At 37.2% G+C, this 12,543-nt stretch overlaps 1 protein-coding gene across 4 annotated transcripts in view; it reads right to left on the reverse strand.

Annotated features, from left to right (window-relative positions):
• The window catches only part of LOC124151774, a 142,973-nt gene that overhangs the window by 24,442 nt on the left and 105,988 nt on the right, over positions 1-12,543 (reverse strand). For all 4 annotated transcript variants that reach the window (XM_048392184.1, XM_048392182.1, XM_048392185.1 and 1 more), the window contains 14 exons: positions 11,487-11,607; positions 9,462-9,571; positions 7,869-7,986; positions 6,976-7,104; positions 6,362-6,492; positions 5,341-5,534; positions 4,837-4,961; positions 3,952-4,209; positions 3,232-3,400; positions 2,427-2,663; positions 1,894-2,174; positions 1,447-1,590; positions 1,118-1,213; positions 617-814 (listed from right to left, as the gene is read on the reverse strand). In XM_048392184.1, coding sequence (XP_048248141.1) covers positions 617-814; positions 1,118-1,213; positions 1,447-1,590; positions 1,894-2,174; positions 2,427-2,663; positions 3,232-3,400; positions 3,952-4,209; positions 4,837-4,961; positions 5,341-5,534; positions 6,362-6,492; positions 6,976-7,104; positions 7,869-7,986; positions 9,462-9,571; positions 11,487-11,607 — 2,311 coding nt within the window. The remainder of the gene's footprint in view (positions 1-616; positions 815-1,117; positions 1,214-1,446; positions 1,591-1,893; positions 2,175-2,426; positions 2,664-3,231; positions 3,401-3,951; positions 4,210-4,836; positions 4,962-5,340; positions 5,535-6,361; positions 6,493-6,975; positions 7,105-7,868; positions 7,987-9,461; positions 9,572-11,486; positions 11,608-12,543) is intronic.

Genomic DNA, 12,543 nt, shown 5'->3' on the forward strand with positions numbered 1-12,543 from the left:
AATGAGTGATTTCGGTAATTCGTTTGGGTGTGTCAGGGTGCGAGACTGTTGGATTAATGGGTCTAAATAGCATTTATTTAATCGGATTTGCCAATTTCGGATTAACAAGTGTTGGATTAACGAACTTGACTGTATATGTTATTGTCATACTCTGTTTCACAGATTGTTATATGTCATCAAATCAAAGTATAACAAACATACAAAGCGATGTTTAACACTTACTAGGACTTCATTGTCCTGGCTGAATTTCATGTATGCACTCCAATTGAATCAGAGCTAACATGATATATTCTCTTTGGTATCAAGGTTTCCCCTTATTGGTAAAGTTAATTTCGAATCAAATTTTACAGCAATTAAATAAAAATGACATTCCAGAAGCATAGGAAGGTCATTATCAAAATATACTACTCAAAATTAGTTAAACAACACCCAATTCTTTCATATTATTATAGTTAATCAGTCATGTCATATCATGATTATTTCATATTAACTATAGTAATATGAAAGAATCGGGTTTTCTTTAACTTCTTTTGAGTAGTATACATTTTTTTAATATCATTCTCAAAGGAAATACAGTAGTATAAACTGTACATGTCTACTACAGCATCAGACCTACTTGCACATGATGGGAACAGAAAGGGGCTGCCTCGCGGGGGGTCCCAGAATCCTTCATTTCCACAGCGGTAAAACGGGGGTGGAAATTCCACAAACTCATAGTTGGGGAAGCATGCGATGGAGCAGTAGTGTCCATGTTGCCACGCCCGACACGCCTTGCCACCATTCAGAGGGGCAGGAGGCTCAATGCAGTCAAAGGCTGAAATATATAAGAAATAAGATACAGTAAACCACGTTTATAACGAACACCCTTATAATGAACTGACAGATATAACAAACTGTTTTGGGGTCCCGTCCATTTGCTGTATATATGCTGTATGTATGCTTATAACGAACTACGGTTATAACAAATTAAAAGAAGTGATCCCTTTGAGTTTGTTATATTCGTAGTTTACTGTACCATAAACATTTTGGTTTGACTCATGTTATGCCAGACTTGTGCTTAGAGAACAAAGATGAAAAATAAACTTTTCTTGTTGGAGGAGAACAGGATGATACTCACGCTTGACTATGATGTCAAATTCACATTCTGCTGAGTTGTTCTCGGCATCGTAGGCGACATAGCTGACGATGTACTCCCCATAGGCGAAGGTCTGACCTGCATAACATGTCTCATATGTTAAACGTCAGTTGATGTTGTGCAGATATTGTCTACAAGGTGAGGTGAAATGAGGTTAAATGTCACATTAAAGATTCGTGTTAAAGACATTATTTCTGCATTCCGCACTTGGAACACAAAGATTGTCTCTTAATATGGTACCTTGTTGGTGCCTTGTTACTCAAAAATCTCCTATAACTCATCTTCCACTTGGCCACAAAGTCCAACTTTACCTGATCGGTGTGTCTGTTCAATGTTGACAACACCAACATCGTCTGTGAAAACAGGTTCCTCCCACTCCACCACGCTGAGACGGTTGTCGCTGTTGACCACTAGGATGTCCTCTGGGCAGTACTCCACCTCTGGGGGATACTTGTCTGCAACACAAGGGAGACAGTCAGTCGCAGTCTAGGGTGCTGTCAGCACAGACACAGCATCATTGGAGGAGACAGCCTGAATGGGCCAAAACTGAATCTATGTCTAGAGTTTGTTTGGTTTTTGTTTGACGTCAAACTTACCAATATTCAAGCTATTTGACAGCGGTCTGTAAATAATCAAATCTGGGCCAGACAATCCAGTGATTGTCATCATGATGATTTATCTAAGCAACTGGCATACAATGACATGCATCAAGCAAGTCACTCACTCAATAATAGAGACAATATTTTTGACATATTTACCAATTTTGATGTCACAGTAGGTCCCTCGGTAACCTGGAGGGCACTCAGACTCCCCACACAGTCCTGGTGCCACGATGATGACGTCGTTCCGGATGTAGTCACCAAAGATGACCCAGTTGTAGATGTCACCGGCCAGCCGGAGACCGCTACAGTTGGCAGCCATCGACTGGATGAAGGAGTTGTTGAGGACAGAGCTGTAGACGTTCACCTGGCTCACCTCCCCCCGGAACTGGTGGTCGTCATCATCAGCCTCGAACTTCTGACCAGCGACCACTTGAAGCCTGGACAAGTGATGTACATAGAGCACACATGCTCACACCAAATTGAGTCCTAATGATTCCACATACAGTAGAACCCTCTTTATCTGGACAGTTCTTTAACACATTTCTAGATTAATAAGCATAAAACAAAACTGTGAAGTTCTGAAAAAAGTGTTTATTATGGTATATCATAATTTATCATATTATCAGTTTGTAAAATTACGACTGGGTTGCAGGAACAGAACTAATTTCGATGATGAGAAAATATGTTACCATTGTGGGAGTTTTCTGCTGTTGCCGTAGGAACCCCCACTCTCTCGCAGCTCCCCATCCTTCCACAAGTTCCACTCCCCGGACGTCCACCAGAAACATACATGGTGCCACTGACCATCATTGCTGGCAAGGTCAACTTCCACAGTGTCAAGGTCATTGAAGAGGTCAATGGTTGCCTGGTTACCAGATAATTCCACCATTGCTCTGGCTCCTTCATCACCAGCTTCTTCATTTTGTCTGAAAGAAAACATCTTTTGATTAAAGATAGATATCTTTGATTAGCATCTTTATATAAAAATACATAAACTATAGTCATTTTGTTTCTATGATACAAAAAGGTGGACAATGGCTATGTCAGACATCTGAAATCTGATTATCAGTTGAAATAGTAATAGTTATATTTATAACATCTATTAAATGCAAAATATCCTTTTCAACATATACTTTTGTTATTCCTGAAACAAAAAATCAACACTTGTTTATGGATGAACAGAAAGACGGATGTCATTCTTGAAAACAAATCAGCATTTGTTTATGGATGAACAGAAAGACAGATATGATTTGTTTCTTTGTTGGTTTATGCCAGACTCAGCAATATTCCAGCTCGTTGGGATTGACGAGACAAACTAATGATTGACATTATGAACAAAGTCCCATGGGTTCGGGGTACGATGACATGCGATCAACACAGCCACTGAACCTGACCACCTGATCCATATACTCGCCTGTTGCAACAAACATAGATTGCTCAGGACCTATTCAAACTCAGACCCACACAGATAAGAATATGTTACAGGCCACATACTTGTTAATCTCCATCAAAGAAAGGAAAGTGCCATTGCCGCCAAGTTCCCCAAACCTGACCCAGACACAGAGAGTAAGTTCAGTCAGATTGGTGCCAACATAAACTGGAGGTGGCTCACACACGGATCCATTCCGACCTTGGCACTGAAGGTCATAGTCATCTGACTTCTCTGAAGATGCAACAGAAACCACATTACTGTATACTTGGGGACATAGATCATGTCTCATTTTGTTTTTACAAAAATTCATTCTGATAAAAATCATAAGAAAAATAAATTTACTCAACTATCGTATTAAGGCTGAGGTGAAATTTGACTGTAGGATGTCCATGTTATTGAAATACTCGTGAATATTATCTGATGCCACTTTTAGCATTATTACAGTAATATCTAAGCAAAGGATACCAGAAAATGCTATTCATAATGTGATCTCATAATGTGATCAAATAAATAAATAAATAAATAAATAAATATAAATAAATAAATAAATAAATAAATAAATAAATAAATAAATAAATAAATAAATAAATAAATAAATAAATAAATAAATAAATAAATATTGTCTTACGCCACTTTTAGCAATATTGCAGCAATATACCAGAAAATGCTATAATTATAATGTGATCAAATAAATAAATAAATAAATAAATAAATAAATAAATAAATAAATAAATAAACTCTTTATAGAATATCTGTAGCAATTTGTCAAAGAACTGACTGACCTTTTCCGCAGTCTTCCCCTCCAAACAGTGGTGGACAGACACAGGTGATGGCTCTCCATCCATCGACACAGGTAGCTCCGTTCAGACATGTGTTGTTGAAGGCGCAGTCATCTATGGTCGTCTCACACAGCTGCCCCTCAAACTCCTCGGGGCATTCACACTCGAATGTACCAATACCGTCCACACACGTCGCCCCGTTCTCACATGGCCGGACAGCACATTCGTCAATCTCAGTCTCACACGCCTTGCCCGTGTAACCTGGCAGTTACAAAACATTGTCGTCACAAGGACATTTTCACATTTAAAGATACCTTAAGATGAAAGGGAAAATTAGGAGATAATATTACAGGTTAGGTTTTTGAGTACATGTATTTGATGACTGGAAATTCCATTTGATTGATTGATTGATTGATTGATTGATTGATTGATTGATTGATTGATTTTATAACTTCAATTTCAACTATGTTATAGTATGACACATACAAAGTTAGTGAGTGGAAGGTGTTTTATGTCAGCACACTTTTTGAAGCATACTTATCATTTTATCACATAAAATACATAATTAAATCATTTAGTTTTCAAAACAAATTACAATTACTGAACTAATTATTTGCTGACAAACAGACATTCTTTCCTGAATTACATGCTGACATTGTATTTTAACAAAAAGCTGTATCCATGCTTGCAACCTACACTGCTGAAATATAGTTAGGGACCACCCGACATGCCATGACTGATTAACTATAGTAATATGAAAGAATAGGTTGTTTTTTTAACTTTTTTTCAGTAGTATATTAACAACCCATTCGAATAATCTGCTGATATACTGTCATATAGATGTGTGACTTCAGATTAGATTCAAAGTTGAACGACCTTGACACTCACCTCTAACACAGTCACACTGATAGTCATTGACGAGATCCCCACACGTTCCTTCATTATGACAGGGCATGCTGGCACAGTCGTCAACATCAGTCTCACACTGGGTGCCGTTAAAACCAGGTAAACAGCTGAAATAAACACAACATAATAAACACAACATACATACAGTAGGGACACATTTATCACTGAAGTATGTGCAGGCATTATCTTTTTGTTAAATTTGATCATGGTTAAAGATTTGAAATTAACTTAATTATGAAAATGTAGTTTTACAGGGGCTGGTCGGCTTGGAATCAGTATACTGTGTCTGAGTGGGGTATTCATGTTAAACTGCTATCACTATAAATCAGCATCAGTCCGGACTAGTACACACGCAGCTATATAAGTGTATTAAACCCCATTTCACCTCACCTTACCTTCTTTTTATTTCAATTTATATATCAGTTTTCTGGTACTATCAGAACTAAATCTTAACAAAATCTTGAAATAAGCTGCAGAGGTGAGTACCTGCATGTAAATCCATCGATGATGTCGTTACAGGTGCCACCATTCTGACAGGGCCTGGAGTCGCACTCGTTGATGTTGACTTCACAGTTGCGGCCAAGGAACCCAGATGAACAGTTGCAGGTGTAGTTGTAGACACCATCAATGCAGGTGGCGTTGTTCAGACAAGGCTTGGAGGCACAGTTGTCAATCTTTGTCTGATGAAAAAAAAAGAAAAGATTTTTTAATTCTGAGAGGCGGTGAGGATGGGAAGTGGTTGTGATAAGTGAATTCCCTAAGTGTGGACAATTTGTGAAGCCAACTCAATCACTCCAAAAAAATTAATATAAACATTTGTGAAAAACTGACATATGCCACTTTTACGGTCATGTCATTTCTCAGTGAAAACAAACACTTAATGTCAGCCCCAAGAGAGTTTCGACAGATTCCACTGAACATTCTAGTCTTGTGATTGTATTAAAAAGATTTTTTAGAATAAAGAAAATAAATCCAGAATTAGGTGGCAGACATATCATTCCTACTTCAACAAGGTGATTATAAATACAGAACAAATATGTATCCATATTATGCTGTATCTATGCTCTAAAGCATGCTCACAGTGCTACACAGTTATTACCAAGGTCACATGGATCACAGTGCACTCAAATAACATTCTCAGCTTCCTAGGAAGTATACAATCCCAGAATGTCTGCATTCATGTAACCATCTCATCATACCTGGTACCCATTTGCTGCCAGTGAAAATTGCCAATATTGAACAAATTCACTTGTCTAAGGGGACACAGTTTTTAATTATCACACGTATAGGTGTTGGCCAAAGCCCTAGAAACTCTTAAGTGTCAAGATTACCGATGACCTCCACCTACTCTCGGCTCAATTTCATGCATTTATGATCTGCGCAGTGTGCAAGGGACCACAGACCATCATAACGACAAGATTATATTTAAGCAGGAATGGCTGAAGGATTCCGAGTTTTGTTTGCGACATCGATACTGGCACATGACTGCAGTAACATTTGTACTCACTGAGCAGAGAGTTCCAGTGTAGTCTGGCGGGCAGGAACAAGTGAATGTGTCTCCATTTGGAACACAGGTGGCGCCACTAGCGCAGGGCTTGTCTGTCTGACAGGCATCTAACTGCGTCTCACAGAGAGTGCCTGGGAATACACATACTCATCAGCACTTTCTAGAGATGAATGATAATGATAATAACAACAATGATGATGATGATAATAGAGTTTAAAAAATAATATTAAAATAAAAATAGCAATAATAATTGAGAGCTAATAATGATAATACAAAGTTTTAAATGATAATATAAGAAATAATAGAGATCTAAAAATATTAGTAATATCCAAAGTAATTATAATAATAATGATAGAAAATAATAATGATAATACACATTTTAGGTAATGATACTACTACTACCACTACTTAACTACTACTACTACCATCATCATCATCATCATCATCATCATCATCATCATCATCCATGATCACATACATGCATATAAGAGTACAAAGGGTACGCATACACATCGATCAGATAGATCAAATATGAAAGAAAGATAAAAATAGATTTGTGTGTTAAAACAATTAACATTTCAACTCTACACATTCCAATATTCACCACCTCTTACCTGTGAACAGAGGCAGACAGTCACATGTGAACTCATTAACACCATCGACACATTCCAAGGTACCCTGTATGGAGCAGGGGTAGGGGTCACAGTCGTCTTTGTTGATCTCACAGTTTCGCCCGTCGTAACCTGCAATAATGACATTTGTAGGTGTCTCCTGTAAACATGACCTCATTAATATCAGGATTATTCATTTCTGAAAGCATCACTCAGCTTGATTAATTCATCAAATCTCTGAATGTTCTTTTACCAATTGGAAATTGTTCTTTATTCATACCTTTTTGTACTAAGTTTGTCATTACGGGGGTATCGACAATTACACGGTATATTAGGTGACATGTTTTTTCTTATGGATTAGTGAAAAGATTTGATTGATCAGAGCCAAAAAGCAAAAACAAAGAGTGAGTGAATATGGTTTTACGCCACTTTTAGCAATATTCCAGCAATATCACGGCGGGGGACACCAGAAATGGGCTTCACACATTGTACCCATGTCGGGAATCAAACCCGGGTCTTCGGCGTGATGAGTGAACGCTTTAACCACTAGGCTACCCGACCGCCCCTCAAAAACAAAGCTAAAATACTGATTATGTTTATTCTTCTTTTTAACCTACCCAAGCTGGGTGGTAAACAACAATGTGTACAATATAGAATATGAACAGTGTGGCCTTATAATAATATACTGAACAAAAAAAGTTAGTGATCCTGAATATTTTGAGGGATAATTTGTTGTATTTCATTAAAATATCCAATATCCAAAAAAATATTCACGATCCCTAACTTCATTTTTTCAGTATATATGAGCTGTTGAGCAGTATACAGTGTATATGAGATTTGCAATATTACTTGGAAGAGTTTACAGAGAGTGTAGAGGGATATTGTATCATACTGACCTGAGCTACAGTCACAGCGGTAGTCGTTTACGAGATCGTTGCAGGTGCCACCATTCTCACATGGCTTAGCTTCACACTCATCAATGTCAGTCTCACAGTTCACACCAGTGTAGCCAGGCTGCACAACAAGGGAGATAACTCTTTGTACACTATGCTGCTAACTGGGCACAAATCACCAACCAGTGGCCCAATTTTTACTACATCTACGACTTCTTCAAGTTGTTAGAACCACATCAAACTAAAACTCTACCACCTTCTATACCACGTATGACAAAAAAGAATTTCTTCAATGAGTGATGTCCGTATGTTCTAATGGACAATTTTTGCTCAGTAAGGAAAAAAACAAAAAACAAAATGTGACAAAAAGTGAGCAGGGCTCACTAATACCCCCAACTTCGACTCTAAGTTCAAAACATGAAAAAAGCAATATTTTCTCAGAAAATCCACTTATACAGTTAAACTTTGTACTGCACCTCTGCTATTGGTACAGAAACTGTACCCCAAATGGAAAAGAATCCATGAACTAGTTTTTAAGTTATAGGTTGCACAAATGTTGAAGTAAAAATATACTCAAAGTTATGACAAAACTCATAATTTTTCATATCAAAATTAAACTTTGCACCTCATCTCTTCTATTAGTATGGAAACTGTTCCCTAAATTTGAAAAGAATCCAGGGAACAGTTTTCTAGTTATAGGTTGCACAAATGTTTCATTCAAAAAAATTATAAGTAAAACAAATGAAAAAAGCTGTATTTTTACAGAAAATTCAGAAATCAACTTCTCACTGCACCTCTCATAGGTATAAAAAGTGTTCACCAAGTTTGAAAAGAATCTATGCTGTAGTTTTCCAGTAAAAGGTCACACACAAAATGTTCGGACGGAGGGACAGAATTTCTTGGTATTATTATATGCTCCTGCCCTTTTAGGTCGGGATATAAAGACTCATCACCATACCTAATGTCCTGTGGGAATTCCAGGTTGCAAGTGGTCCCCAGCAATCTATACAACCCATATGAGGCGACTACATGGATTGTGTGGTCACCACAATATCAATCACTGGTTTGTCTGGTCCAGACTTGATCTAATACAAGCTGTCCTCATATAGCTGGATTATTGTTGAGTGTGTTGGGAAACAAATACCGTATTCGACGTAATAAGCACCTAGGGTGCTCCCCAAAATTTAAAAAAGTGGGCTCTTATTAGAATATTGTTTCGGTAAGGAAAAAAACAGAGTGTAAAGATCAGTGGTTTATGCATGCTGACAGCCTAATATGATACAAAAGAAAAGTCTGTGCGTATTTTACACAATATAGATATTTTCCAAAATTTCAATGCCCATAATTAATGGCGCATATAAAACACGCATGCGTATTATAGTCGAATAAGTAAATCTTGTGTACACTGATCAATCAGAAGGGGTGCTAATTGGGATTGTTCACCAGCCAATATATTAGCAAATATCACCGTGGGCGCTTATTAGAGCAGGGTGCTTACGTCGAATATGGTAAACAAATAACAAACAATAGCACATGAGCAGCTCCTGATCCAGAGAGATAATGGTGAATGCCATGCCTGGATCAGTATGTACTCACCTGACAGATACAGTTGTAGTCAGCCGGGAGGTTCTCACATCGGCCATCGTTCTCACACGGGTGAGAGTTGCACTCGTTGATGTCCACCTCACACCGATTACCTTCATAACCTGAAGTAATGAGGAAAGTTGTAAAATCATATCATTAATGATTATGTAAATACATTATGAAAATATACTCTGAATGAAAGTTTTCCATAATAATAACTATAAGTATGGTAGACTTTTAGGGCCATTTGTCTTTTTTATTTTCTTCTTGAAATTTCAAGATGCTAAGTTGAAACGTCAAGGTACTAAGTTGAAATTTCAAGTTATAATCTTAACATTTCAACTCATTATCTTGAAATTACAAGATCATTATCTTGAAATTTCAACACAACATCTTGAAATTTCAAGTAAGTATCTTGAAATTTAAAGAAAAAACCAAATGGCCCTAAAAGGCTTCCTTATAGAAGCATCAAGGCCAGAAATTTGGTATAAATATTGTTCCCCATTTCTGCAAAATTTAGATCTAAGGTAGATCTAAGCTCATCCGTATAAACCTATCATGGTACTACCCAATATTGCATCAGGTTCCTGACAACCTCAGGGAAACCTAGTAACCAGCTCAACTTCCAAAGCAAGGTTTTGAAATGGGTCACTTCTTAACCTGCTTTGAGATTTTGCATTTCAATTTCAACCTAGGTTTTACAATTAACATTTTATAAACTTGCCTATTGATATGAACACAATTGTGTTTGATGATTGGTAAAAAGCCACAATTATTTTTACATGAAAGTTCCATGACCTGCAATCTCACATATTGTGTTAAGTTTTATAACCCAGTTTTCCCACTGAGAAGTTGCTAAGTTTTATATGTCATGAGTCCAGCTAGTTCATGCTGCACATGGTTTTTTTCTTTCACACGCTTTGATTGAATTCCTTTTATACCGTGACAACAGTATTGTTGGTTGGGTCAGTGTTTGGATCACAGATTTACAATAAGACTTCCTGCATGGTTGGGTCAGTGTTTGCATCACAGATTGACAGTAAGACTTCCTGGTTGGGTCAGTTTTTGATCACTGATTTACAGTAAGACTGCCTGGTTGAGTCAGTGTTTGGATCACAGATTTACAGTAAGACTTCCTGGTTGGGTCAGTTTTTGATCACTGATTTACAGTAAGACTGCCTGGTTGAGTCAGTGTTTGGATCACTGATTTACAGTAAGACTTCCTGGTTGGGTCAGTGTTTGATCACTGATTTACAGTAAGACTTCCTGGTTGGGTCAGTGTTTGGATCACAGATTTACAGTAAGACTTCCTGGTTGGGTCAGTGTTTGGATGACAGATTTACAGTAAGACTTCCTGGTTGGGTCAGTGTTTGGATCACTGATTTACAGTAAGACTTCCTGGTTGGGTCAGTGTTTGGATCACAGATTTACAATAAGACTTCCTGGTTGGGTCAGTGTTTGGATCACAGATTTACACTAAGACTTCCTGGTTGGGTCAGTGTTTGGATCACAGATTTACAGTAAGACTTCCTGGTTGGGTCAGTGTTTGCATCACAGATTTACAGTAAGACTTCCTGGTTGGGTCAGTGTTTGGATCACAGATTTACACTAAGACTTCCTGGTTGGGTCAGTGTTTGGATCACAGATTTACAGTAAGACTTCCTGGTTGTGTCAGTGTTTGGATCACAGATTTACAGTAAGACTTCCTAGTTGGGTCAGTGTTTGGATCACAGATTTACAGTAAGACTTCCTGGTTGGGTCAGTGTTTGGATCACAGATTTACAGTAAGACTTCCTGGTTGGGTCAGTGTTTGGATGACAGATTTACAGTAAGACTTCCTGGTTGGGTCAGTGTTTGGATCACAGATTTACAGTAAGACTTCCTGGTTGGGTCAGTGTTTGGATCACAGATTTACAGTAAGACTTCCTGGTTGGGTCAGTGTTTGGATCACAGATTTACAGTAAGACTTCCTGGTTGGGTCAGTGTTTGGATCACAGATTTACAGTAAGACTTCCTGGTTGGGTCAGTGTTTCTCACCTGGTGCACAGGAGCAGTTGAAGCCGTTGATGAGGTCATTGCAGGTAGCACCATTGAGGCAACTGCACACACAGCAGTCATCAATGTTGTGTTCACAGTTCTTCCCTTCAAACCCTGTCCCCTGAAACAAGAGAATGTTCATGTGAAATTACCACTGTACTTGTCATCTTACCATCATCGACATCAAACCCTCCCCTAAAATCATCACAATCATTCTTATCATCACAATTATACTTATAACAATCATCCTTATCATCACAATTACACTTATAACAATCATCCTTATCATCACAATTACACTTATGACAATCACCACAATCATCCTTATCATCACAATTATACTTATAACAATCATCCTTATCATCACAATTACACTTATGACAATCACCACAATCATTCTTATCATCACAATTATACTTATAACAATCATCCTTATCATCACAATTACACTTATGACAATCACCACAATCATTCTTATCATCACAATTATACTTATAACAATCATCCTTATCATCACAATTACACTTATGACAATCACCACAATCATTCTTATCATCACAATTATACTTATAACAATCATCCTTATCATCACAATTACACTTATGACAATCACCACAATCATCCTTATCATCACAATTATACTTATAACAATCATCACAATTACACTTATAGCAATCATCACAATCATCCTTATCACAATTAAACTTATAACAATCATCACAATTACACTTATGACAATCACCCTTATTATCACAATTAAACTTATAACAATCATCACAATTACACTTATGACAATCACCCTTATCATCACAATTATACTTATAACAATCATCACAATTACACTTATGACAATCACCCTTATCATCACAATTATACTTATAACAATCATCACAATTACACTTATAACAATCATCACAATTATACTTATGACAATCACCCTTATCATCACAATTATACTTATAACAATCATCACAATTACACTTATGACAATCACAACAATCATCCTTATCACAATTACACTTATAACAATCATCACAATTATACTTATGACAATCAC

This window comes from Haliotis rufescens, unplaced genomic scaffold, assembly GCF_023055435.1.
Source record: "Haliotis rufescens isolate VD_foot unplaced genomic scaffold, xgHalRufe1.0.p SCAF_11, whole genome shotgun sequence".
NCBI classification, from domain to species: domain Eukaryota; kingdom Metazoa; phylum Mollusca; class Gastropoda; order Lepetellida; family Haliotidae; genus Haliotis; species Haliotis rufescens.